This window comes from Cyprinus carpio, chromosome B11, assembly GCF_018340385.1.
Source record: "Cyprinus carpio isolate SPL01 chromosome B11, ASM1834038v1, whole genome shotgun sequence".
Classification (NCBI taxonomy): Eukaryota; Metazoa; Chordata; class Actinopteri; order Cypriniformes; family Cyprinidae; genus Cyprinus; species Cyprinus carpio.
Window position 1 is genome coordinate 22,056,468 of NC_056607.1, and position 27,746 is coordinate 22,084,213.

The 27,746-nt window shown below is 36.1% G+C and overlaps 4 protein-coding genes across 5 annotated transcripts in view; 1 reads left to right on the forward strand and 3 right to left on the reverse strand.

Moving 5' to 3' along the window:
* Nucleotides 1-2,564: 2,564 nt before the first annotated feature.
* Nucleotides 2,565-6,232, forward strand: LOC109063324 (guanidinoacetate N-methyltransferase-like). The gene is made up of 6 exons (XM_019080403.1): nucleotides 2,565-2,894; nucleotides 4,250-4,395; nucleotides 4,494-4,557; nucleotides 5,537-5,604; nucleotides 5,710-5,820; nucleotides 5,915-6,232. Exons 1-6 carry the CDS (start codon nucleotides 2,720-2,722, stop codon nucleotides 6,053-6,055), a joined length of 705 nt encoding a protein of 234 aa, XP_018935948.1. The 5' UTR covers nucleotides 2,565-2,719; the 3' UTR covers nucleotides 6,056-6,232.
* Nucleotides 6,233-6,822: 590 nt separating this feature from the next.
* Nucleotides 6,823-12,270, reverse strand: LOC109063297 (NADH-quinone oxidoreductase subunit B-like). Its single transcript, XM_042734605.1, has 8 exons — nucleotides 12,022-12,270; nucleotides 11,446-11,482; nucleotides 11,253-11,321; nucleotides 11,045-11,162; nucleotides 9,817-9,996; nucleotides 9,360-9,406; nucleotides 9,181-9,269; nucleotides 6,823-7,057 (listed from the first exon to the last, which is right to left on the reverse strand). The coding sequence occupies exons 1-8, from the start codon at nucleotides 12,035-12,037 to the stop codon at nucleotides 6,960-6,962; spliced, it is 654 nt and encodes a 217-aa protein (XP_042590539.1). The 5' UTR covers nucleotides 12,038-12,270; the 3' UTR covers nucleotides 6,823-6,959.
* A 494-nt stretch (nucleotides 12,271-12,764) lies between these two features.
* Nucleotides 12,765-23,690, reverse strand: LOC109063327 (CTD small phosphatase-like protein 2). Its single transcript, XM_042734606.1, has 11 exons — nucleotides 23,427-23,690; nucleotides 22,749-22,860; nucleotides 22,544-22,657; nucleotides 20,978-21,086; nucleotides 20,778-20,895; nucleotides 20,490-20,576; nucleotides 18,686-18,748; nucleotides 18,339-18,418; nucleotides 17,149-17,275; nucleotides 16,948-17,043; nucleotides 12,765-13,220 (listed from the first exon to the last, which is right to left on the reverse strand). Exons 1-11 carry the CDS (start codon nucleotides 23,520-23,522, stop codon nucleotides 13,155-13,157), a joined length of 1,068 nt encoding a protein of 355 aa, XP_042590540.1. The 5' UTR covers nucleotides 23,523-23,690; the 3' UTR covers nucleotides 12,765-13,154.
* A 663-nt stretch (nucleotides 23,691-24,353) lies between these two features.
* Nucleotides 24,354-27,746, reverse strand: part of LOC109063326 (AT-rich interactive domain-containing protein 3A-like) — a 50,855-nt gene continuing 47,462 nt past the window's right edge. For both annotated transcript variants that reach the window (XM_042734608.1, XM_042734607.1), the window contains exon 9: nucleotides 24,354-27,712. In XM_042734608.1, coding sequence (XP_042590542.1) covers nucleotides 27,588-27,712 — 125 coding nt within the window. In that variant the 3' untranslated portion in view covers nucleotides 24,354-27,587. The remainder of the gene's footprint in view (nucleotides 27,713-27,746) is intronic.

Below are 27,746 nucleotides of genomic sequence, written 5' to 3' on the forward strand. Positions count from 1 at the left end.
CAGAAATAATTCCCATTTAATAGAATGGGCATTAAAATTGTCCTGTACATTATAACTGTCAAAAATCAAACCCAAATCAGAAAATCAGTACAGTTTTGTAATGACTGAGTGATTGAATGAGGACAGATCCTTTTTTGGTGACTGTCTCTTTAAGAAAATTTCAGCTCTGGAATGTGCTTCGATTGTGCTTACGTATTAAGTTGTTTTGGAATGTTTAGTTCAACAAACCTTTTCCACAGGTTCATGAATACACATGTTAGGGGTGCATTTATCAGTGTTTACAGGACAGGAAATAGAGCCACAACTAAAAGAAAAGCAAAGAGATGTCACAGCCAAATACTTCTATTAACTAGTGATTAAATCACTAATCAATGTATTTTTTGATTTGACTGAATAACATACAACCACCACAAAACCAAAAGCAGGACAACAAAATTTGCTTTTAGATAGGTCAGTTTGAAATGAATAACCTCCACATTAGTTGTTTTGGGGTTTGCTGCTCACAGAAACATGAAGAAATGCAAAGAAATTCATTGAGATGTTGCAGCACAGCACAGATGTGCCATTTCTGACACAATATTATTTTTAAACTGTTTTGTAACACAGGAATGTTGGTATGCAAATAGACTACGAATTTGTAAACTGAAAATATTGATGAAAAGTGGCAAAAAAAAAAAAAAATGTTTGTGGCCGTTCTGCATGTAAATAGTTCCTAAGTCCACTTTGTTCTGTACGATTGCACAAACCCTTACTATCAGTCACGTGATTAGAGTAAATGAGTCTCGACTGCATGCACATACCAAATGCACACACACTAGTACTTTTTTTTTTTTTTGGTGGGACAAGGATCACAGAAAACCCATGTTTTTGAACATGTATCCTGATAAGTACATACGTATATGTAATCATTCAGTGCCATGGTATAATCATGGAGTCCAAGTCCTGAGATCCACTATGTTTTTGCTGTATAACACATTTGTGTGAAAGTGAAATTGAAAAATTAATTTGACAATGACTTATCTGATCCGTCCCTATTTTGCTTTTATGACATCACTCATGCTGATATGAACCTGCGGATCTTGATGATTCATGTTAGTTCAAAGTCCAGTCAAGTCTGCCTTATTGTCAATACTGCCACACGTACAGCACATACATACAGAGAATTGAAATGGCGTTCCTCCTCAGACCCTTGGACTCTTTGCCTCCTTTGTACAATTCCATGTGTATCTAAATATATTTACGACTACAAAGTATAAATGCACATATGCACATTGCCTCTTGTACAGTCCCTGTGTATCTCTTAAATAAGAAACTACAGTATCATGCCACATTGCCCCCTCTTGTACATCCCTGTGTATCTTAATATTTACGACTACAGTATAATGCACATATGCACATCGCCTCTTGTACATCCCTGTGTATCTTAATATTTACGACTACAGTATAATGCACATGTGCAACATCGCCTCTTGTACATCCCTGTGTATCTTAATATTTAAGACTACAGTATAATGCACATGTGCACATGCCCCCCGCCTCTTGTACATCCCTGTGTATCTTAATATAAGAACTACAGTATAATGCACATGTGCACATCGCCTCTTGTACAATCCCTGTGGTATCTTAAATATTTAAGACTACAAGTATAATGCACATGTGCACATCGCCTCTTGTACATCCATGTGTATCTTAATATTTAGACCTACAGTATAATGCACATGTGCACATCGCCTCTTGTACATCCCTGTGTAACTTAATATTTAAGACTACAGTATAATGCACATGTGCACATCGCCTCTTGTACATCCCTGTGTATTCTTAATATTTAAGACTACAGTATAATTGCACATGTGCACATCGCCTCTTGTACATCCCTGTGTATCTTAATATAAGACTACAGTATAATGCACATATGCACATCGCCTCTTGTACATCCCTGTGTATCTTAATATTTAAGACTACAGTATAATGCACATATGCACATCGCCTCTTGTACATCCCTGTGTATCTTAATATTTAAGACTACAGTATAATGCACATATGCACATCGCCTCTTGTACATTCCTGTTGTATCTTAATATTTAAGACTACAGTATAATGCACATATGCACATCGCCTCTTGTACATCCCTGTGTATCTTAATATTTAAGACTACAGTATAATGCACATATGCACATCGCCTCTTGTACATCCCTGTGTATCTTAATATTTAAGACTACAGTATAATGCACATATGCACATCGCCTCTTGTAACATCCCTGTGTATCTTTAATATTTAAGAAGACTATGCCAGTATAATGCACTTATGCACATCGCCTCTTGTACATCCCTGTGTATGTACATTTTATGTAGATTTTCAATGTGGTTTTGAACAGCAAATCAAAGTGATCGCTGTATTATTATCTACAGTCACAGCACCATGGTTCTGCCACATGGCAGTCCTATTACATAGTAAAGGATAGTAAGGGTTACAGCTGTTGGGTTAATCATCATGAATCAGGAGCTGTTCCAGCTGTCTAGTCTAGAGAGCAATGCATGTGAGAGACCACCCCCTTCTCAGTGGACTCCTTATCAACAGTCACTCTTTGACTAGACTGATTCCTGCACACTCAGCAGTTCTTTAAATATATAACACTCAAGTCACGACAGAGACGACCTCTTCAGCCACTGCGCGTTGATTCAACAGCACACCACATCTGTCAATATTCAGCAATCCACCATGACCAGCGCTCAGCCGATCTTCTCAAAGGGAGAAAACTGCAAACAAGTGTGGCACGACGCGAGTGCTGACTACAATGAGACCGACACACACTTGGAGATCATGGGGAAACCCGTCATGGAGCGCTGGGAAACTCCATATATGCACTCCCTCGCAACAGTTGCCGCATCTAAAGGTAATTTACTATTTTAACTCTAGATCGGCTGAAACAGTGAGTCAAAGAAGTCGATTCGTTGCGTTACGTTTTCATTCAAAGTGACTTTATTTGTCATATTATATTTAAAAGTGTCACTATTATCCGCCAAAACCTTTAAAACTGGACGTGTTCTCAATAACAACGTAAAATTCAGCATTCTAGTATGGCGACGGGATTCTGATTCTTATATGAAGCTTTCAGTTGAATCGAATCTTTTGAACAAACATGTATAAACGATTCACTCGTGAATCGGTTATCAACTCTGACTCCTTGAACCGAGCACTGTCCAAATATGCGTTTACTAACCTACTCTATGCAAAAATAACTATATATATTATATATATATATATAATATATATATATATATATATATATATATATATATATATATATATATATATATCTAATAAAGAGGTCCGAACATGCAGTATTTATGTAACTGAAAACCAGAAATACAAAAGACTTCTTTTTTTGGATATGTCCAAATCAGGGTTAATAATTGGGTTAAGTTTGATTAGCAAGGGCCTTTCTCGCTTTATCTTTCACATACCTACAATTTGACCGAAAAGTAATTTTATAAATTGATAAATAATTGAACAAACTGTCACCTGTATGTTCGAACACTTTTTTTAATTATTGTTGTTGTTATATTTTTCAACATGTACGTCACGCCAGGATGACCACGTGATGGCTTAAAAGACCGAACTAGATCAGTTCTAAAAGATCTGTTCAAAAGAACCGATTCCAGAAACGAGTCTTGCCCAGAGACTTCCCCGCACTACTATGGAGAAGGCGTCGCTAATGAATATTAATGTAGCGATGATGACGTTGCTTCGTAACCTTCCTGGAGCGCCCAATGGCGTTACCTAATTAATATTCAGTACCTACTCCTTCATTTGCGTAGAATTAGAACGTAAACGTTCACGTTGTAGCAGACAGTCGGATTAGATTTCGAAATCTATGAATGTGACATAAAACACGTGCTTGTGCCACGACGACATAAGTTAAACACTTGATTCAATTTTTTTCAAGCTTAAACGTAAAATGTATGGCATGTGTCACAACAGTCTGCAAACGGAATTTCTAGAAATGCCATTCATTTGAGAAGGGCTTTACTCCTCACATGCCTATTTTTACTCCTTTCTGAAATATCACCTCCTGCAGCTCCATGACCTTTCCCATGACCACCACTCTGTCAGTATTAGCTATCAGGCATAGTAAAATATATATACACTTAATGGACAGCATGCAGTTGTAGTGAGAAGCACTGAATTATAAATAAGAAAACATGTAAAAAGCATGAACAACATGTCTCCTCTTGTTTGGGAATGTAGGTGGAAGGGTGCTCGAGATCGGCTTTGGAATGGCCATAGCAGCCACTAAAGTGGAGTCCTTCCCCATTGAGGAGCATTGGATCATTGAATGCAACGATGGTGTATTCCACAGGCTACAGGAATGGGCCAAAAGTCAGCCACATAAAGTAAACAAAATATATCTGTATCTGCAAGTTGTGCTGAGTTATTTCGAAGCAGCTTATGACTTCTTAAACGTTCCATTATTTTGGTTATACTTGCATAGGTGGTTCCTCTGAAAGGTTTGTGGGAAGATGTGGTGCCAACTCTACCCGACAATCACTTTGATGGTAAAATCATTTTAATATTTACTATAATGCAAGCAAAATATCTTTTTTTTAATGCACATGCATAATGGTGTTTACTTGCTAATGACTACATAAAAAAAGAAAAACAAAAGTCTTGAAAGAAATTAATACTTTTATTCTACAAGGATGCATTATATGAATCAAAAGTGCTAGTACAAAAGATGTGCTCAAAAGAAATACTGTTATAAAATTGCATTTTCAGCATTTGTGAGGTTAAGAAATGTTTCGAGTACCAAATCAAATCATATCAGAATGATTTCTGAAGGATCGTGTGACACTGAAGACTAAAGTAATGATGCTAAAAATTCAGCTTTGATCAAAGGAATATATTACAATAGTTATTTTAAATTGTATTAATATTTTGCATATTTGCTGCAATGACTTTTTTCCTAAAAAAAATGTAAAATTCTTACCAACCCCAAACTTTTAAAAGGTAGTTGAAATGTTGACTTATAATATATGTAATGTAGTAAATTGCACTGGACAGAAAATGATTATTATATGTGACCCTGGACCACAAAACCAGTCATAAGCGTCAATTTTTTAATTAATAAGCTTTCCATTGATGTATGGTTTGTTAGGATGGGACAATACTTGGCTGAGATACAACTATTTGAAAATCTGAAAACATATTTGAGAAAATCTCCTTTAAAGTTGTCCAAATGACATTCTTAGCAATGCATATTACTAATCAAAAATTAAGTTTTAATATATTTACAGTAGGAAAATTTACAAAATATCTTCATGGAACATGATCTTTACTTAATATCCTAACGATTTTTTGGCATAAAAGAAAAATCGATAATTTTGACCCATACAATGTATTTTTGGTTATTGCTACAGATAAACCTGTGATACTTATGACCGCTTTTGTGCTCCAGGATCACATACGAGGTTGCTGTTAAAGAAATTTATGGCAGTTGTGTGAAGTACTCTGCATGTATTTGTCATCCAATCACAGGTATTCTTTATGACACATATCCTCTGTCAGAAGAGACCTGGCACACGCATCAGTTCAACTTCATCAAGGTTGGAAGACAATTACATTAAAACCATTTGGGCTGATGTTTGCTGCGAGCGATCACGCTCCGTTTTGTCCAGCGGTTTCCTAATCACAGTGAACTGTGTTATCAGGGTCATGCTAACAGACTGCTGAAGCCCGGCGGTGTGCTCACATACTGTAATCTCACTTCCTGGGGTGAGCTGCTGAAAAGCAAATATAATGACATCGACAAAATGTTCCAAGTGAGTAGCTCAGTTCCTGACGCTCTCATTCCAACTAAATCCATATCTTTGTGCTGTGGTTTTATGATGAGAAATCTACTTTTTTTTTGCCCAGGAGACACAGGTTCCCCACCTGGTGGAAGCGGGATTCAAAAAGGAGAAGATCAGCACCATGTTGATGGACATCAGTCCTCCCAGTGAATGCAAATACTATTCCTTTAAAAAGATGATCACGCCAACTATTGTTAAAGAATAAGAAAACAAACTGTATATAAATCATTCTACTCTCAACCGTCTCTGAAATGAAATTATTTAATTCATTTATAAGGCTGAATTGCATTTAATTCTCTCAAAATAACTAGAAAAGGTTTTGTAAATGACTTTTCATTTCTTTTTTGATTATACGACATCAAAATAAACACTACATAATTTACATATTGCTACTTGTTGTGTTTTAGATATCATTCAGTATTGCGAATATATTCACAGTTTACTATCACTGTAGTACGTTTATAGTTTTTGTTAATATCTTAAATTAGATTTTTTTTTTACTTTCTGCTTTCATGTAAATTTTTGTTAGCTTGTGCAATTTTGTTTTTGAAATTTGGATTAGTTGTTTTTAAATGTCTATATAAGTCTTATTTTTAAGGTTCCGTTTTTAGTTATTTTAGTACATTATTAAACTGAATGAAAATAAGAAATGCTGGCTTAAACAGCTAAAACTAAATAAGTTTTATATTAAAACCAAAAAATATATATAAAGCTTTGTTTGCATTTATACATATTAGAATTCACGATACTTGTGTTTTAATTTTGAGTCGTTTAGACAAATTGTTTTTCATTACTAACACAGTACAAAAAAAAACTGTATACAGTAGTTGATAAAAATTTCTTGTATATGCATGTTACATAAAAATGGGCTTCATTTACCTGAATGCGGAAATGAAAACAATTGATAACTAATGCACCCACCATGACGAAACACAGATACGTGAATCAAACAGAAGTCAATGCACTCAGCAGTGAAGCAGAAAGTCTTTATTGTAGCTACAAAGAGGAGGAGCTTTATCTCAAATCAGAGCAGCTCCTGAGAAATCAGCTCAACAAGTGAGCAGTATTAAATAAACATCTCAGAGCAGACACACAAACACAATCACGCCTCACTTGCGATACCATATTCTCATTTTCTTTTCTCGCTTGATCTTCTTCTGTAACTGCAGCGTTCCATAAAGCAGAGCCTCTGCTGTTGGAGGACAACCTGGACGGACAGACAGATAATCTTATTTCACACGTATTAAGAGACAATTCTCTCTTTAGTAGAGCTGGCTAATAATATTTACTTTTCTTTTTCACATACAATATCGATATTTTACGAAAGCCCATTTCCGCCACTAAATAAAAAAAATTAAGGTAATTGCGGCTTTTTATTTAACAATTCAGAATTTTATTTTCCTCGTAACTGCATGTTTACATCTCGCAATTCTGATTTTTTTTTCTCAGAATTACAATATACAAACTTGCAATTGCAAGTTATAAAGTGGCATGTTATGAAGTCAGAATTGCGAGTTTATATCAGAACTGGACTTTATAATTTGCAATTTCAAGTTTCTCTCTCTCAGTTCTGAGAAAAGTCGTCTGAATTGCAAGTAAAACATCAGAATTGCGAGTTTATATCTCACAACCCTGACTTTATAACTCACAAGCAAGAAGTCAGAATTGCGAGATATAAACTTATGAGAAAAAAGGTCTGAATTGTGAGATGAAAGTCGCAATTACCTTTATTTTTTATTCGGTGGCAGAAACAGGCTTCTTTAACATTGACCACAATATTGCTTTCCAACAGGGATGGAAATGCTTTCCACATGTGTGTTGGACTTTGAAAATGAACAAACTCCACAGAGTTTTAATTTAGGGCCCCAAGAAATCCTTTTATTTTTCCTCTAAATTCTGTGTTTTCCATTAAATTTTTTTCTGGATTCTGTTTTATTATTTAATACAAATCTATCATCGTCTAATGAAATGAATTACTAAGACTGCAACTATTTAAATAACTTTTACAAAATAATCAAATTATTAATTCATTTACAGAACTGCGTTAAATAAAACATGAATGAAGTACTGTCTTGGTTGTATAATATTCTTTCAAAATTATTAGGGATTGTGACGATTAACCGCGAGCTGGTTGAAAATAGTTTCAAATATGTGACGATTCAAATCGGTTGAGATGCTAAACAAATCGCGATTCACTGAGGGGTAGGAGTTTTTATAAATGTATGTCCGAGCGGAACTTACTGTCTTTAGAAAGGTTTAGATGGTTAATAAGTGCAGCGCTGCTTTGTTTACAGCGGTGACCAAGGAAACTCTTTAAGCGCCACCTCCTGCAGTGTCCATAAGTGCTTTGTTTACAGTGGTAACCAAGGAAATGATTTAAGCTCCACCTGCTGGCAGAGAGTGAATCTGCATCTCATTCAGCTCATCTGCTGTTTCATGCAGATATTATGTATAGTTTCACAAAACTGAAGTCAAACCATTCTGTTTTTGCTTCAAATTTCAAAATGATGCAATCTAATTTAAATTAAAAACTGCTTATGTTGCATGTAAGCAGCATCTTTGTTTGGATCATGATTAAAATGCAGTGGTTGCCTCTAATTTTAAATGGAAAGAGCACAGACAAAGCCTTATTTTGTTTATATAAAGAGATTTATTTTATTTGTGTTATTTATTTGATTTGGGGCTTTTTTTTTTAAATTTCAACTTAGTTTTGTTATTTACATTTACATTATATTTAAATTTTGTTATTTAGCAGACGTTTATCCAAAGCGACCAGAAGCAATCAAAACCAACAAAACAGCAAAAACATGCAAGTGCTATATTAGTATATTATTATAGTGTTCTATTTCAATTTCACAAATAAGTGCAGCATTTTGTCCAAACAACAATAAAAGGACATTTAATTTATAATTTGTCTTAAATCTCATTTTGTAAAAAAATAATAATTGTGAATCGAATCGTGAAATCAAAATGGTGAATCGAATCGTGAGTTGAGTGAATCGTTACATCCCTAAAAATAATAATACTTTGAGAAGCATACAGTAGTAATACATCTGTGTCAGATTTTTTTCAAGTTGAACTGAACTTTTATTTTGGCGGTCTGTCGTGAAGATGTTTGAGTTTCTGTGTGAGCTTGACAGTAGTTTTTCTCAAACGAATGTGAAGTGACTCTCATAGTCACATAGTTCAAAAGTTCTCTTGTTCACGTCTCCTATATTGAGATGCAGATGCTGAAAACACTGCGAGCGTCGTGTGTGTTTGACGAAACCGCACCACTCATTCACACAGAGACACTCAGAACATGTTTGAGCTTGCTTAAAAGAAACACACCTGGGACGTAGATGTCCACTGGAACGATGCGATCACAACCCCGCACCACTGAATAAGAGTAGTGATAGTAGCCACCGCCGTTAGCACAGCTACCAGGATAAAAAGAGACAAAACAAAACATAATGAAGTATCATACAAATAAAGTAGTTTGTCCTAATCAGTGTAATTGTGTTTCTCACCTTCCCATTGAAATGACGTATCTGGGCTCTGGCATTTGGTCATACACCTGCCATAAACAAGACATTCATGCAGAACATTATTACACTAAAGCATAAACAGAAATATTAAAGGGATAGTTCACACACACACACACACACACACAAAAAGAAAATCTGTCATCATTTACTCACCCTGATGTGTCTTCAAACATGTATGAGTTTCTTTCTTCTTGTGAACACAAAAGATGATATTTTAAGAGTGTTGGTAACAAAGCAGCCATTGACTTCCATAGTATGGAAACATTTTTTAGGTTACCCACAATCTTCAAAATTTGTTTTCAGCAGAAGAAAGAAATTCATACAGGTTTGGAACGACTTGAGGATGAGTAAATGATGACCATTTTCATGTTTGGGTGAACTGTTCTTCTAAACATTTATATTAAAGGGGAGTTTATTATTACTGATATGGTGCAAATACCTTACGCAGTGCAGGAGCCATTTTGTTGGTTAATGTCCCTGCGACGATCATGACATCAGCCTGTCTGGGACTGGCTCTGAACACGACACCGAACCGATCCATGTCGTAACGAGGAGCCGCCATGTGCATCATCTCCACAGCACAACATGCCAGGCCAAAGGTCATGGGCCACAGGGAGCTCTGGAATACAAACATGCTACATTTTTACCTTTCCCCCCATTTTTACAGGAAGAACATTATACGCTACATTCCAGTTTTTTTTAGGATCAGTTCATTTTTTTAAAGAAATAAACAATTTTATTCAGCAAGGATGCATGACACTGATCAAAAGTGACGGTAAACACATAACGTTACGGAAGATTTCTATTTAATTCTTAACCTCTTAACTGTCACCGTCCTTACTTCACTATATTACAATTAAATCCTAATCTAATCATGACAAACTATATATCGTTGAAAAGATCTAAGACTCCTAAATAGATATTTTACCAATGTTTTTTGTTAAAAATTATGTAGGAAAAGTAATAGTTTAATTTTTGACAAGAGTGCACCCTCAAAAATCTACATCATAACAGGAGTTCTGATCTTTGTCAAAAAAAAAAGTCTTCTTTGTTGCCTTTTTCTCTGTCACACTTTAGAAATAATAAGAAATTATTTATCAACTGAAAACTTAAAATCTCAAAATTCATCCTTTAAAACACATTTTAAAATCAGACATTGCATTACCACGAAAATGGTAAATCAATATCATGTTACAAAATGTTTTCGTTCATGAATTATAAAAATGTAAGTTTGGATCGTGCACTTTACAAGTCTATGTTTAAAAATGTGAGTGACAGTTAAAGGGTTAAAATAATGTATATGTATATGTATATAAGTAATGTGGTTTCCACTAAAATATGAAGCAGCACAACTTTTTTTAGCATGAATAATAATCAGAAATGTTTTTTGAGCAGCAAATCAGCACATTAGAATGATTTCTGAAGGATCATGTGACACTGAAGATGCTGAAAATTCAGCTTTGCATCACAGGAATAAATTACACTTTCAAATACAAGAGAGTAATTTTAAACTACAGTAATATTTAGCAACTTATTTTTGATTATATAAATGCAACCTTGGTGAGCAGAAGAGAAATATAAAAATATCTACTGACACCAAACTGTTGAATGAGTGTATTTGATCTCTTTAAAGCACATTTTGTGTAAACATGTAAAGAGTTACGTACTCTGCGTGCCCAGTTGACCAGATCGTCCAGCTTGGTGATGATGTATTCACCCTTGCTGCTGACCGCTGAAGCTGGTTTTGGGGCCAGAGCTGTGCTTTTCTCTCTGAACGGGACCAGACTGGAAAGAAAGGTATGCTCAGTTAAAAATTACTACTCAGTATAAGAGTTATTTTATAACATACAACCATAAAACACATCCCTTTCGCACCTTGAGGTGTTTTCATCCTTTCTGTCTGTCAAAGGAACCTTCTTATGAGCTGAAAACGATGAAATGGCCCTAAATTACAAACACAATATCAAGTTAAAAAAATTAATAACGACATTTTACAATATTAGCAAAATATAAGGGGAAAAATACACTAATAATTAAATAGAATTCCTAAAACTAAATCAAAATTTACCTTAGATTAAAGGAGCCAAGGGCGGGAAGGCGGGGAACTGAAATAACACGTTATTAAAAGTTATGTATGTGTGTGTGTATATATATATATATATATATATATATATATATATATATATATATATATATATATATATATTAATATATATACACAAAAACCATAACTGTCTGTGTAATAGTGTTTCAATCTCAAAATATAAACAACGACAAAAACTAATTTGCACATATCGCACATAAAAAGAAACCATAACAATACTTACAAATATTACAATAATAACTGTGCTTAAATCAATGCTATTTATGCTTTGAAAGGGATAAATAATGAAACATATCTTTGCACAGCTTTATTCTGTAACGTTAAGTAACGCGAGTTGTTTGCATCTAGCGGCGAGTCTCAGATCAGTGTTGAGTAACAAGGTCAGCGAGCAAAGTCCTTCATAGCACGAAGTAATTCCTTTAACAGCTGAAGAGGCGATGTGGTTTAGTTACATCTAATGCATTCCACCTATATATAACGCAGTAATAGCAATACTGCGCCATCCAGAGATTTAAAGTCGCCTTAAGCTCGTTTACTCACCTATCAACGCCGCCATGTTTGCCGAACATCTACTTCCGGTGGCGCAGCGTCTCCTCACCGTGTATAAAAGTCCTTTGATAATACCGCGCTCAAAAATATTTTAAACAAAATCCAATACAAAAATAGAGCGCTTGCATTTAAGTTAATCACATCACATAAGAAATGTTACTAAATGAAAAATTATTAAATTTATTCGTCAGATTAACCTAAACCGTCCATGCGCGTGCACCCAAGTGCAACACCTCTCTCTTTGAACGGGGAAACATCAAATTCTACAAAACTGTTCACTAGGCTCGCGATAAAATTTCATATTTGAAATCACCAAAGAAATCTGATGACAACCGTGTCATAAATGTTGATTATTTTGCTCAAATAACGTTATAAAAAGCGTATTATTCAGGCTCGATCAGCCGGTGCGCACGTCTCAGAACGTTGACTGTTTCTATAGCAACAGGGACGCTTCTAACGGCAGCTGCAGTGACGCGCTGACTTTACCGATTGGCTCTTTCATTCAGAAGGCGGGGCTTCCTGCGATTGAGCGGCCATTGGAACATTGCATTTTTCAAAACTAATATATAATTATTTTTGTAACTAAAGTGAATCAGTACACCGATTTAACTAATTTTTAACAGATTTAACTTTTACCTAACTTGGAGTTTCCAAAAACAACTTAAAGTGTTATCCATGTCTGTTGAACAAACAGAACTAGTTACAGACACAAGCTTTTCAGAAACACATGTTTTTTTTTCTTCTTACTTTATTGGTTACTGAAAACTGGCCGAAGCATTCTTTAAAAATTCTGAGTACAATACATATTGAAATTGATTACAGATTACAGATTTACAGATTAAAGTGTGAAAGCATTCTTCCAATGGCACAAACCTGTACAAATCCCTCAAGGTTTATCAATAAATATAATTAAAGGTAGGAGAATCCAGCCCTATTCTTCAGAAGAAGTCAGAACACCAGCTGACCAGGAGGATTACAAGACTGTTCTCTATCATATGAGCACTATTATTAGACCAGAGTATAAAATCATACTACACATTTGGCCTTGCATGCAGTATGGAGCGTGGGAATTTGACTGGCATTTACAAGCATGGCTTTACATTTATTTACATTTAATACAGGGATCAGTCTTCAGAAAGCAGCCTGTGGAAGTGATCGGTCCTCTTCTTTAAAACACTTCTGATGTCATCCTAGAAACACACACACACAAAAAAAGTTAACCATTACTTAAAAATGACTACTTGTAATTTAACCCTTAATCAGTGTTTGGGGTCATTCCCACTGGACTTTTCCTTCATTTTTTAAAAGTGTTACCTTCATCTCAGAGGCATGAAACTCTGTGACTTTTCCTAAATAATCTAAACATGCACACGCAAACACAAAAAAAACAAAAAAAAAAGACAACTGGGCTTGAATTGTTTGTTCTAAAGGTGTGTAAAAAAAAAATACCGTTTACCCACACATTGAAAATGAATGGGAAAATGAAAAAAAAAAAAAAAAAAAAAAAAAAAAAAATTCAATATGGAACTTTTTTCCATTTTGTTTGTCAAAAAAAATAAAAGTAAATCCATTATAAATCTGAGAATTTCTACATATAAACCAAGGTCTGGTCCTGGAGCATAAATAAAAAGTGGAACGAACTTTCTATCTCATAGACACACACGTACGTAAGTGACTGCAACAGAGAGCATTTTTTATAGAAATTGGCAAATAAAATCAACTAAACTGGCATAAATCTGAAAAATTTCACAAATGCAACATGGAAAAAGCATGTTCCCTCACTCACTCACACACACACACAGAGAGAGAGAGAGAGAAAGAGAGGGAAAAGTGCAGATAAAAGAAAGATGAAAGGCAGCTAAACTTTAATTTTTAACTTTTAATAATTAGCAAAAGCAGATAATTCAAAATATATCAGACAACAACAACAAATTCTAACTTTGAAAAACAAATGTAGTGAGAATGTATTTTATAATGCTTAAAAACAAAATATCATAAAGTTGTGAGAAGTTGAAGCATCAAGAAAAATGAAGTGAAAATGAAATGAGTCCCTATGGACCTCTATTGGATACATGTGGTCATTGCACTTTCTTTCTTTAATTATAATTTCTAAAGTTTTTCCACAAACCAGCAGATGGCAGTATTCTATCCCTAACACATAGAGCAATGTCCTAAAACAATTTAGATTTAATTAAGATCGACATTTAAGTGATTTTTTTCTTTAAAAAAAAATAATTTTTCATGAGCCAATTTATGGCCTGGTTAAGTAATTGTGCAGTAAATAGGTAAAAAACTTCCACATTTCCACAAAAACACAGCATAAATGTACAGGTCCTTCTCAAAAAATTAGCATATTGTGAAAAAGTTCATTATTTTCCATAATGTAATGATAAAAATTAAACTTTCATATATTTTAGATTCATTGCACACCAACTGAAATATTTCAGGTCTTTTATTGTTTTAATACTGATGATTTTGGCATACAGCTCATGAAAACCCAAAATTCCTATCTCAAAAAATTAGCATATTTCATCCGACCAATAAAAGAAAAGTGTTTTTAATACAAAAAAAGTCAACCTTCAAATAATTATGTTCAGTTATGCACTCAATACTTGGTCGGGAATCCTTTTGCAGAAATGACTGCTTCAATGCGGCGTGGCATGGAGGCAATCAGCCTGTGGCACTGCTGAGGTGTTATGGAGGCCCAGGATGCTTCGATAGCGGCCTTAAGCTCATCCAGAGTGTTGGGTCTTGCGTCTCAACTTTCTCTTCACAATATCCCACAGATTCTCTATGGGGTTCAGGTCAGGAGAGTTGGCAGGCAAATTCAGCACAGTAATACCATGGTCAGTAAACCATTTACCAGTGGTTTTGGCACTGTGAGCAGGTGCCAGGTCGTGCTGAAAAACGAAATCTTCATCTCCATAAAGCTTTTCAGCAGATAGAAGCATGAAGTGCTCCAAAATCTCCTGATAGTTAGCTGCATTGACCCTGCCCTTGATAAAACACAGTGGACCAACACCAGCAGCTGACATGGCACCCCCAGACCATCACTGACTGTGGGTACTTGACACTGGACTTCAGGCATTTTGGCATTTCCTTCTCCCCAGTCTTCCTCCAGACTCTGGCACCTTGATTTCCGAATGACATGCAAAATTTGCTTTCATCCGAAAAAAGTACTTTGGACCACTGAGCAACAGTCCAGTGCTGCTTCTCTGTAGCCCAGGTCAGGCGCTTCTGCCGCTGTTTCTGGTTCAAAAGCACACGCCTGTGCACGGTGGCTCCGGATGTTTCTACTCCAGACTCAGTCCACTTCTTCCGCAGGTCCCCCAAGGTCTGGAATCGGTCCTTCTCCACAATCTTCCTCAGGGTCCTAGGCCGGTCACCCTCTTCTCGTTGTGCAGCGTTTTTTGCCACACTTTTTCCTTCCCACAGACTTCCCACTGAGGTGCCTTGATACAGCACTCTGGGAACAGCCTATTCGTTCAGAAATTTCTTTCTGTGTCTTACCCTCTCGCTTGAGGGTGTCAATGATGGCCTTCTGGACAGCAGTCAGGTCGGCAGTCTTACCCATGATTGCGGTTTTGAGTAATGAACCAGGCTGGGAGTTTTTTAAAAGCCTCAGGAATCTTTTGCAGGTGTTTAGAGTTAATTAGTTGATTCAGATGATTAGGTTAATAGCTCGTTTAGAGAACCTTTTCATGATATGCACATTTTTTTAGATAGGAATTTTGGGTTTTCATGAGCTGTATGCCAAAATCATCAGTATTAAAACAATAAAAGACCTGAAATATTTCAGTTGGTGTGAAATTGAATCTCAAATATATGAAAGTTTAATTTTATCATTACATTATGGAAAATAATGAACTTTTATCACAATATGCTAATTTTTTGAGAAGGACCTGTATAGTTGAGAAGTAAATTAAAAATAATATAGTTTTCCATATATATAAAAAAGTATATTTCCTTACGCAATCGCTCTTTAAAAGTTTGGGATCTATCAGACCCCAAACACCAAAAGCGTTATCCTTTTTGAACACTGATTAAGTAAGTGCCCCTATTATGGATTTTGAAGATTATCTTTCATGTAGTGTGTAACACAGCTCTAAGTGAATGAAAACATCCTGCAAAGTTTTAAATCTGAAAGTGCACCGTGTATAAAGTTATTGTCTCAAAAGAAAGAGTAGACTCTGAGTCATTGAAACGAGTCGTTTTTAAAACGAATCCCAAGCGTTTCATCTTGACTTCAACATGAAACATTTGCATATTCCCCGCCCACTTTTGATCTTTACACTTGGTCTGAATGAAAACGCAAATTCCCCGGTAACGCTGTACACAAAGCAGCACTGTGCTCACAAACACTGCTTTATCAGGCATTATTACAGGCATGATGTAATAAAAACGTGACCAATCCGACCAATCACCGCAGATTAGCATCACGCAAAGGCGGAGTTTGGAAAAATTAATCACTGAGTGAATTGTTTGGGAGTCGTTGAGCAAGTAAGGTAAAAATAAATGCATATTATAAGACAATGAAAGTGTTTTTTGACCTTGCGTGCATGTCAACCTGTTGTTAGGGACTCCCAAAACCAAAATTTGAATCTTTCATTACACATAATAGGGGCATTTTAATAAAAAAATAGTACTTATTTAAATTAAAAACTTTTTTCTCTCTATATACGGGTAATTTTCCCATATTTAACTCTTAAATCATTATTTATTGTTTAGGAACAATATTATCTAGCCTGTTTTCTCTACTTTATTAGTTCCAATAAATGGCCTGTTTGAACTGGGTAGGAAAACTTAAAATAATACTACTACTTCTACTACTACTAATAATAGTATGTTTTATGCTATATAATCATTATTTAAATGTAATAAATAACTGCATAGATGTTAATGGCTAAAAACACTCACCGCATGCACTAGTTTCTCCATGTACGGAACGAGCTTTTGCAGCTCACGGTCCTCTTGATTTCCAATCCAGCTTTTTATGGGAATCATATTCATCAGCTAGAAAGAACAAACACAGATCCAATAAGACCAAGGCACTGATAAGCTGGTTAGTCCTGATGTTTAACAAACCCATTTCCATAGAAGAGGTAAAGAGAAGTATACGTGGTATGGGAAGGTGTGTGGGGCATTGTCCAGGATGACCGTCTTCGACAGGTCTCTCTCCAGAATGGTCAAGTCTTTAATGTAGTGTCCAAGCACACAGGCACAATCGTCCTGATACAAACGATGCCTTTAAAACAAAAGCCACATCATTACATATTCATACTTCCGTCAAAGCAAAGTTTGTGATCTGTAAACAACAACAATAAAAAAAGAATAGCTCCTAATAATTCCATACAGCCTCATTTTAGCACATTTTAGTTACTCTAAATTAAAAAGAGAACTGGTGCCTTGTCAGCTCTGTGCAGGACGGTTTTCTTAATCCCGCCCCACTGCCATAATGTTTGTGTTCCAATCCCACCTGCACCCTCAAACATTTAAATACTGTATATTATTTTCAGGGAGTTGCTATCATTGTGCGTGGTATTGAACGCTGTTCGATTTCGCAGTCACACGTACTCTGCGTGAAGCGAGCACATCTTACAACATCAGATATTTGTCAGTGAGCTCAGGATCTGTTGAGCAGCAAATTCATCTCTTGGCTCATGTTGGATGTCGGGTTGCCAAGTCCCCATTTATCCCCACGCAACTGGGTTACTTTTAAACTTTTGTCGCGGGTTGATTTTTCCCTCTGGGTTAAATGTTTGAAATATTGCATAAATTACATTTTACTGAAATGCTTGCATTGAAATATTCTGCATTCTACCTGTGATAAAACTGTGCTAAATGTTACGTTTTGAGAAGGAGGGCTACTGGTAGGAAGCCTTTGAGCGGTGTTAATGATAAATTAAAATATGTATGTAAAATCTGTATTTTAGGTATGGAAATGACATTAAGTTTTGATATTTGGGATATGGTCATTGCTCTACTTTGGATTGTTTTTGACTGGCACTGGCTACTTTCGTCATGCAGACCTGGCAACCCTGGATGTATGGAGGAGAGCAGAGGTTTTCAGTTTAGAATTGTAAGCATAAATTTTCCAGCTGAACTAAATGATTATTAATTCTACATAACATTTTAACTTTCAGTATTAGTTAACTATAATGACGCTGAAAGATCAGATGAAATAATGTCGTAGTCAGTCGGACCATGGTTTGGCTCTCAGGTCAATGAAAATGTGAGGTTTGCTGATGCCCAGCTGAGAAGCATGTTCCAGACAATTTAGGGCATATGAGATTCAACATGTCTCTCACCTAAAGAGCTTTTTATTAGGGTCCAATATATCTACAATCTTCTCTGCGTATTCCTTTTTTGCAGAGGTGTAAACAAACATCTGTAACAGGAAAGAAAACAAAAACAGAATAGGTATATTAATACATTAATACACTAGAAACATTTAAGGCTTGTTCACACCAACACAAATGTTCAGCACAAAAATTTGATCAGGTTTTTGGGTACTACTTTGTCCATAAAGACAAAAAAAAAAAAGTAGACGGACCAAATGAAAATGGCATGCAAACATCCAAACAAAATAAATAAATAAGAAGTGTAGCGCATCAAATATTCATCTTTGATTTAGTGTAATATTCACAATGTTTACCTCGAAATGTTTGGTCATGGCTTGTAGAAACTCTTTGACATATGGCCTGAGGATCACGTAAACCTGTGAAAAGATGTCTGATGAATCACAGGAGCAACACAACTGAAGACGTTCCATGACAGCTGCAGGATGTTAACCTCCTTTCCAACCAATGCATGTATGAGAAGCTTAAAGGAACGGTTCATACAAAATGAAAATTGAATTGAATTGATTAAAGCTCATTCACCCTCAGGCTAATCCAAGATGTAGATGAGTTTGTTTCTTCATAGGAACTGATTTGGAGAAATTCCCCAGTGGATTCTCTGCAGTGAACGGGTGCTAGGGCTGCACAATATATCGTTTCAGCATCGATATCATGATATGCGTATCCGCAATGTTTAGTATACTGATTGTTATATTTATTCTGATTATTTTCTTTGCTCACAGACAGACACCGTGTCTACACCGGACACGACAGCTGTCCCCGCGCCACAACAGCTAAAGTCTGTCTACACTGGACACGACAAAGCAACCATTAAAATCATTTGAACTTTGTGTCAGTACGTCATAAATCGAACAAGGCATCAGTTTACTGTCGGGGATTTGTCGTGCCGCTCCACATCTAGTGTAGACAGCATCACTGATTATAATGGGTTCTAGTATTTTGTTGTGTCGTGCTGCGCTGTTCGCATCTGGTGAGAGCCCTTGTAAACACAGTTGCTTATGACTTCGGTGAAGGTAAACAACTGAGAAAGAAAACGGATGTGTAACAGCATATTGGTTTACAGCAGTTCCTGCTTTCTGTCATGAATGTTAATCAAACAATAAAACACAGAGAAAAATCACTTTTGTAGCTTTAACAGATTTATTAGATTTAATTTATAGAGTGAAGACTATGCAGTGTTATTTTACATTTGATTATTCAATTTCTGTACCTGAATACTGTTAAGACTGAAAAATATAAAGCACTGTTTATTTCATTTGTATCTTTGTTTTATTATATCTACCTATGCTTGTAATTTGTTTATTTTGCTGATTTACTCATCTACAAAATCACCCCAATCATTGAATATTTTTTTCCAAATAGAACTAATTATTTAATCTGGTGATTTTTTTTTTTTTTTTTCATATCGCAAGATCACAAAAAAAAAAATTACAATGTGAGTTTTTTTCCAGTATCATGCAACCCTAAAGGGTGCCGTCAGAATCAGAGTCCAAACAGCTGATGAACACATCACAATAATCCACACCAGTCCAGTAAATCAGTTAACATCTTGTGAAGCCAAAAGCTGCTTGTTTTTTGTAAGAAACAAATCCATCATAAAAAAAAAAAAAACATTCACTTCAAACCGTTGCTTCTGGCTATAAAATATGAGTCCTCCATCCATAACACTGCTTTCTCTGGTAAAAATGTCTCATCTGAATTAGGTGAGAAATATGCACCATATACAAGTCTAACAGTCAAAACAGTGGATTTTGATGTGGAAGGACAACAGGGGATAAAGGAATCATTTTTAGGCCAGAAGGGACAGTTTAAAGTTAAACGCCTTGATGGATTTGTTTCTTACAAACATGCAGTTTTTCACCTTACAAGACATTAATTGATGGACTGGAGTGCTGTGGATTATTTTGACGTTTTTAATCAGCTGTTTGGACTCATTCTGACGGCACCCATTCACTGCAGAGCATTCATTGGTGAGCAAGTGATGCAATGCTACATTTCTCCAAATCTGATGAAGAAACAAACTCATCTACATCTAGGATGTCCTGAAGGTGAGCACATTTTTCAGCATGTTTAATTTGAAACATTAATAGTTTTGCCAACCTTGTACTTGTGATCTTGAAAGCGAGTATTGAAGGTGTATTCTGCATCATCAATCACATTGAGTGAACTGAACACAAGGGTTTCATCCTGGAATCGTACAAAAATGAAATACAAACAATCACAAACCAGTCGCCTCTAAACCTCAATCCAATCAATGAGAACCGAACATGATTGTTAAAGCATCTCTCAGTGGGGGAGCATTAACGGCCCATCTGAGTTTCCAGTCACTGCATGCAAACTCAATCAGTTCAGTCACATTCTGAGCAGGATAGTAGGAAGATAACTTACCAAATCGAGCACCAGGGTAGCAGCAGGTGTGCTCCTCGTCTTTGGTGGAATGTCCCGCACTGCTGAGACAGGCCTGGACTGTTGTGAACGATTCGGAATGTTCTTAATAAACGTAAAACTGAGGAAAAAAAAAATTCTAATTAAACCTTCTCAATCAGTCTGAAGTGCACAAAATGAAATCCTTTGTAGAAGAGACTCACGGGCTGAACACTTCTTCATTCTCTTCATCCTCTGAAAGAGGGCTGGCAGCACTGTAGCCGAACACACAGTGTTCAGGGCTGAACATGGGACTCGTGTTTGGCTGCTCTCCTATTAAAACAAACAACACTGTTACAACAACCCATAACCAGAACAGAGCAAGTTGCTAATACATCACTAGCAAATCCTATCAAGTAGATGCAAAAACATGATAGAAATAAGACTGGGGGTTGGTGTATAAAAGTTATCAACCCCATAAAGGAATTTATATAAATCAGATAATCTAGAAAAAATACATCACACAGATTCAGAACAGTCTAAAGGTCTGTGCCAAATTCAATTTAAAACCATTGAGTACAGACAAAATGTTTCATAATGAAGGTCAGACACTTCAAATGGATTTGCACTGTAGGGAAGAGCAGAGAAAACGTAACAGTAAAGCCATATAAAAGTGATTCTTTAAGTTTAGGTTTATGCAAATCTGGTTTATATGTAGTACATGTCACTTTTAAAGCTTTTAAAGGGTTAGTTCACACAAAAATGAAAATGATGTCATTAATGACTCACCCTCGTGTCATTCCAAACCCGTGAGACCTCCGTTCATCTTCGGAACACAGTATAAGATATTTTAGATTTAGTCTGAGAGCTTTCTGTCCCTCCATTGAGAATGTATGTACGGTATACTGTCCACGTACAGAAAGGTAATAAAACATCATCAAAGTAGTACATGTGACATCAGAGGGTCAGTTAGAATTTGTTGAAGCATCGAATATACATTTTGGTCCAAAAATAAAAAAAAATTACGACTTTATTCAGGATTGTCTTCTCTTCCGGGTCTGTTGTGTACGCGCTGATGATGTGTTTTCTGGCACGCCCAATAACAAAGAAATTTTTGTTATTTTTGGAGCAAAATGTATTTTCGATGCTTCAATAAATTCTAACAGACCCTTAGATGTCACATGGACTACTTTGATGATGTTTTTATTACCTTTCTGGACGTGGACAGTATACCGTACATACATTTTCAATGGAGGGACAGAAAGCTCTCGGACTAAATCTAAAATATCTTATACTGTGTTCCGAAGATGAACGGAGGTCTTACGGGTTTGGAACGACATGAGGGTGAGTCATTAATGACATCATTTTAATATTTGGGTGAACTATCCCTTTAAGATATCTGTAGCGTGGGAACATGTTGTGTTTTGAACTAGAGTTCATTATAGATTTTTTTTATTTTTATCAATTGCCAGGGATATTATGGTTTACAAACTGAAACCATAAAAAAGTTACTTGAAATATTTTTTTTTTTTTAAACCTAACCCAAAAGCTAATAAAAATGTCTGTAATTGTAAGTTTAACTGTATCTGCCTCAAACACATCTAATGTACATATCCCCGAATTAACAAAATTACAATGAGGAACTAATTAGTACAGCATGCCCATGATTTAACTTTTTTTTTGAGTATGTGTCCTGTACTGTGCTACATGCTAATAATCGCTTATATATATATATTGGCAAAAACTTTAAACTATTTCATAAATGATCAGAATTGTTAAAATGCACTGACTGTCTCGTGGGGGTGTGAGAAAGTGCACTGAAGGAGAGTAGAGGCTTCGAGCAGCAGGATTCAATGCCGAATGCCTTTCCCGGAGGTGACGGACTGGGGTCTTGAAATCTGACTCTAAAAATACAAAGGAGAGCATGAGATTTTTTAAATACCGTATCATCATTAGTAGACTCGTAAATCACATTCGTCAAATTCAATGATGTACCTTTATTGTCAACAGCTGATAAAGCTTTTCTCCTTCTCCGTGGACGTTTGGCTACTGTTGGGACATCATCAGGGTCCAGATTCAAGCACTCTTGAAGAACTTTAACTTCATCCTAAGGGGCGAACAAACCAGGCAGTTAATAAATCTGTCATTAAGAAATGTATTTTTGACGTAAAAATGCCTACCTTCGATTATCTTACAAAGAATATAATTTATCAATGTACTTTGCGTTATAAACTACAGTAACTACAATATCCATGTGCTCCTTCAGCGAATACACAGAGCCGCTGATTGGCTGAGATACAACTTCACAAACGCCATTCAAAAATACTAAAATCTCATTGGCTACACGGTGAGAATTCGCCACGCCCATAAACAGTTGAGGCAGCACTGCGACGCTCACCAGAAATACACAAATTAGTATTATTTATATGAACAATAACATGTTTTTTAATGGTGATTTGTGATAATTTAATTAAAAATATTATAGTAACGTTGTTTAATTCCGTTCAACGGGTTTCTTTGCTTTAAATCGGTTAGCATCATGCTAACCAGGCCTGTGCAGATCATTGACAATACGGAAACACACGCTCAATCATACCAAACTCACACCCACACACACGCACGCACAAGTTTTGTTTGCTTTTCATATGTCGTGTTCGAGACAGAAAGCCTGACCTGGGTCTGCGGTCCCGGTGTCTCCGGAGCGGCTCGACGGCGGCGGCACGGTGTCGTCGGGTTTTCGTTTAAAATATTTCTCGAGCGAAGTCTCATTTTGCTGGAGCCCCGATTAAAACACGTCTTCAACGGGCGTATATGGACTTTAAACTCTCAGGAATGATGTTCAAGCGTCGCGTTTATCTCCATGAACTCGATCCATAAGATTCGCCTCACAGTTTCCAGACGGACTGACCTCAGTTTAAACTGATGAATAAAACGCGATCGAGCGTTAGCCAATCAGAACACACGTTCGATGAGGTGGGCGAAGCTTCAAAAAATGGCGCAACGTGATGCGGAAGTCACATTGTTTACAGTGATCAAAACCCCAAACATCGTTTAATTGCAGAAACACGTCATTTATTAATGAATAAAACTAAACTAAAACTATTAATTGTAACGATGTACTAATTGTATGATATTCTAATTTGTAGTGTTCTGTGGGGTGTTACATTTGATATAATTTTAAAATAATATTTTAAATTGTGCATATAAGTGTATATGGTTACAATACAAAAAACCTGCATTTTAATATATGAATGTCATTTATATTTAATTAAACACACACACACACACACACACACACACACACACCCTCTTAAAGTTCTCTTTCTGAACACAAAACACTTTATGTACTGTGGGAAAGTATTGTGTTAACATGCTTTCTACAACATACAGGGTTTTACTAAAATCTTAACCTGAAATGAATCAAGAACCACTAACATTTTGTCAGAATTACACTTTATTGTATTCATTGTCTGTTTACAGCTGAAGATCTTCATTTGTGAAAAATCAAACATTGAAAAATCTGATGCTTGACAATTATAAAATGTAAACTTCAAGAGTACATTTCTCAAACTCTGAAACAACAAAACTCATTAACATTGATTTATTTTTTTATATATATTTAAAACGAGGCAATAACGTACTGAACTCAACAGAAAACAGACACACCCAAACTGGAGCTCCGGAATTACCTTTACATTACAACATATATAAAAAAAATGCAAATAACTTTGGTTAAAAAAAGAAAAATTCAAGTCTATCTACTACAACTACATTTGTTTTTGAACCTGTGTTGAGGTGTTTTTGCCTCATTATCAGCATTCACACTGAGAGAGGTACAAGTGTGGTGTGATGATTTCCCAAAATATAGATTATAGAGTATTTTCAATCCATAATAATCTGACCATAACAGCACTTATGTGACATTCTTTGAATCCCATATCCACCCCCCCAGTTACATATCGGTATATTTCTTTTCAAAATAATGTTAATTATCCACACAAACAGATTAAATAGGTTAGGAGTGTCTTTGTCCTTCACCCCTAATAGAAGCGGTCAAGAGGTTGACACTACGCAATTCAAACATTTTAAAAAGTGGAACTGGTGCACAGTGATACACAAAGCACCGTAACCAAAACCTGCTCTCCTAGGAGCAATTTCAGATTCAACCTAAGCAAGCCAAAACTCAAAAGCACTCTCAGAAGAAAGGGATATTTAGAAAAGAAAAAAAAAATCATATACTTGCCATTAATAATCCTCGAATCAACATGGATACATTAAGCATTGCCATTATAAAAGGGTAAAATTTTACATGCACTGTGACCGCAGCACTAAGTTGAACATATCTGTGTAAATAGAGGTAGAAGTGTATTTCCTGAGAAGACCACACATGCCTTATAACGCAAAACCTAAACTTCACAACTGTCTAAGAAATGGAAAAGTGAATGACTTGATTTTTAGTGTAACGTTAAGAACTGCACAGACAAAAGCAAACAAAGAATTATCAAAGAATAAGGCATCCTCCGATAACAGCGAAGGTTTATTGTACAGCAGTTTGGTTGTCCTTGCAATAAAGTGGAGTACATTAGCATGCTATATTCAAATTTGCATACGTTAAGGCATACAGCAGAGTAAAAGAAAGACCTGGATACCAACAGTTTGAAACGGGTGTTACGTGTATCTGTCTTACTCTGTGTGGTAACAGTATCGTTTCCTAGAAAAACTAAAGAAAACACACTAGGGAAAGGTCATTACAATAAAGATCTACTGTTATACATCAGTGTGTCACTTAGAAGTTGAGGGATTTGATTGTAAAAGGCGGGCTTGCAGATGAAACACATGTGCGTTGAAGAAAAACCTGACGTTTTTACAGTTTCAAGCAAAAAAGGGGCTGGATATGACGGCTAATACATTAAGAAGTCAAAGAATGAAAGTGGATATATATATATATATATATATATATATATATGCCCTGTTCTTCCTCACAGCCGGTAGATCCATGTGAAAAGTGATGAACTGGAAAAGCTTGCAAACAGATCTTAACTGATAAATGAGTGTTTGAGGTAGAGATTTTGGCAGTAATGACTTTGACGTGTGTTAAAATGAAGTGTCCTTTTCTAGACAGGAAAAAACTACAATATTGTACAAGACAGACAGAAACGGTAAGATTCTAGACTGTTTTCTGTACAGCAACTGAATAACAGAGTTATATGCATTAACAGTTTGACGGTTAAGGATCTCGGCTGCGAAAGCAAAGGCTGCAAGCTTGATCCCAAATGAGGGATCGAGGCATTTAACTTCAAGTCGCTGCAAGATTCAAATAAGGCTTTCAGTTTAAGGAAACCCGATTTCCATAAAGCCTGGAGCGTTTCTCGCCTATCAAACTCCAAATAATGATTCGACTTCTTATGAGCGAAGACAGTAGTTGAACATTTCACCTCTCGATGCCCAACAAGTGGGTATTTTCACCTCGCATACAGTGTAATGCTAGAAGAGCTTGACATAATTCATAAACTGTAGCTACATGTTGATAAAAGACTGACCAGGAAGAGTCGATGAGACGATTTAAAACAACCTTGAAGGGGCTGATCTGTTAAACACAGGAAGCCACATCCTTCAAATCCCTTCAGAAGAGAACATTTCATTTTCCTCAAGACACTTTTCGAAACATGACATTGCAATGAGAATCTCCTCTGATTTGCGCTGTACATAACCAGAAACGGCTGCATCGCTGGATCCCTCAAAACTGCATTCGATTAAGCCGAAACGCCAAACTAAAGATCTCCAGTTAGTGTAGTATTCAAACACAAGATGATTTGTTTGTTCAGATCTTAAAATGAACCTATTACACTGTCATGCTTTGGGTCAAATTGTAATTATCTTCAGCCAAACTGCTGATCTGAGAGAAAGCTTGACACAAAAACGACCTGAACTCTTTCCACTTGTATTTTAGAGCAACTATTGGCCAAAATAAGTGGCAGGTCCAGGTACGTTCGGACTCGTGGAGAACGTGACCTCCAGAGTTTGCCAGCAGTCGTGAAGATGCAAACATGCTATGAACACAAATACAAATGCATGCGTGAATCAGCTCCTTAAAGAGACAGCTCTCCCAAAAACGAACATTCTGTCCAAACTTGTATAATTTCTTCTGTTGGAAACAAAACTGTTCAGCAGAAGAAACAATCTCATACAGGTCTGAAACAACTTGAGGGTGTTTTTATTTATTGGCTGAACTATCCTGAATCTTCACTGACTGATATGAAGCTCTGAGTTAGGAAAGCAAAAAATAAAAACAGCAAAACTTCTGACAATACGCACTTTGTATTGTGTTCGTGCTGAAGACGTTGGCCTGTCAACGGCACTTTCAAACTGTGCTAAGGAAAAACCTTCACAAGGCACTGCAGATACATACACAGAGAAAATCAAATCTACAATATATTATTAGTTCAGATCCTTAAGCTGTTTGCATCACACGTTATAACAATAATACTATTGTTATGGTTTTGCCTATAGACGAAAAGCTTTTGTCAGTCAGAGACTATAAAACCCTAAAAAGCAGAATCCTACTGCCTTGTTAACGCCAGACAGTGTGCTCACAGAAAGAGAAATAAATTATTCACAGGTTTTGCATATACATCATCATCTTTATAATAAACTCTGTTGTTATTTTAGATTTTCTTTGACTCCTGAACAAAGGAGAGTGTAAATAAAAGACCTGAGCTAGTGTACTTCAAGTTGAGAACGATTCAGTTATTCCTGCACTGTTTTTTTGGCATATCTTGTGTAGTAACTGAGGTTTTTTGGCTTTGGTTTTGCACTGAGGAAGAGTCTGAGGTGCTAAGGCGATTGGTTGTTGGAGGAGGAGGATGAGGTAGGTGTGTGGTGAACTGATTGAGGCCCGTTGTTGCCTGCAGAAGATTTGTTAGATGAGTTCGGCGCCGCAGCCTGGGCGAAGAGAACACCTATTATGAGAAAACAGGAAGATTAGTCACAATT

Bases quoted from the DNA above. Each gene is read 5' to 3' on its own strand.
- LOC109063327 (XM_042734606.1), bottom strand. From the start codon at position 23,522: ATGAGACTTCGCTCGAGAAATATTTTAAACGAAAACCCGACGACACCG. The intron at 22,658-22,748 runs GTACATCATTGA...TTGTATTTTTAG, and splicing joins ATCAGCTGTTGACAATAAAG to AGTCAGATTTCAAGACCCCA. The intron at 21,087-22,543 runs GTCAGTGCATTT...TTGTTTTAATAG, and splicing joins TCTCACACCCCCACGAGACA to GAGAGCAGCCAAACACGAGT.
- LOC109063324 (XM_019080403.1), top strand. From the start codon at position 2,720: ATGACCAGCGCTCAGCCGATCTTCTCAAAGGGAGAAAACTGCAAACAA. The intron at 5,605-5,709 runs GTTGGAAGACAA...CTGTGTTATCAG, and splicing joins ATCAGTTCAACTTCATCAAG to GGTCATGCTAACAGACTGCT. The intron at 5,821-5,914 runs GTGAGTAGCTCA...TTTTTTGCCCAG, and splicing joins ACATCGACAAAATGTTCCAA to GAGACACAGGTTCCCCACCT.
- LOC109063297 (XM_042734605.1), bottom strand. The intron at 11,163-11,252 runs GTGCGAAAGGGA...CTTTCTTTCCAG, and splicing joins AAGGATGAAAACACCTCAAG to TCTGGTCCCGTTCAGAGAGA. The intron at 9,407-9,816 runs GTATTTGCACCA...TGTTTATGGCAG, and splicing joins TGGCTCCTGCACTGCGTAAG to GTGTATGACCAAATGCCAGA.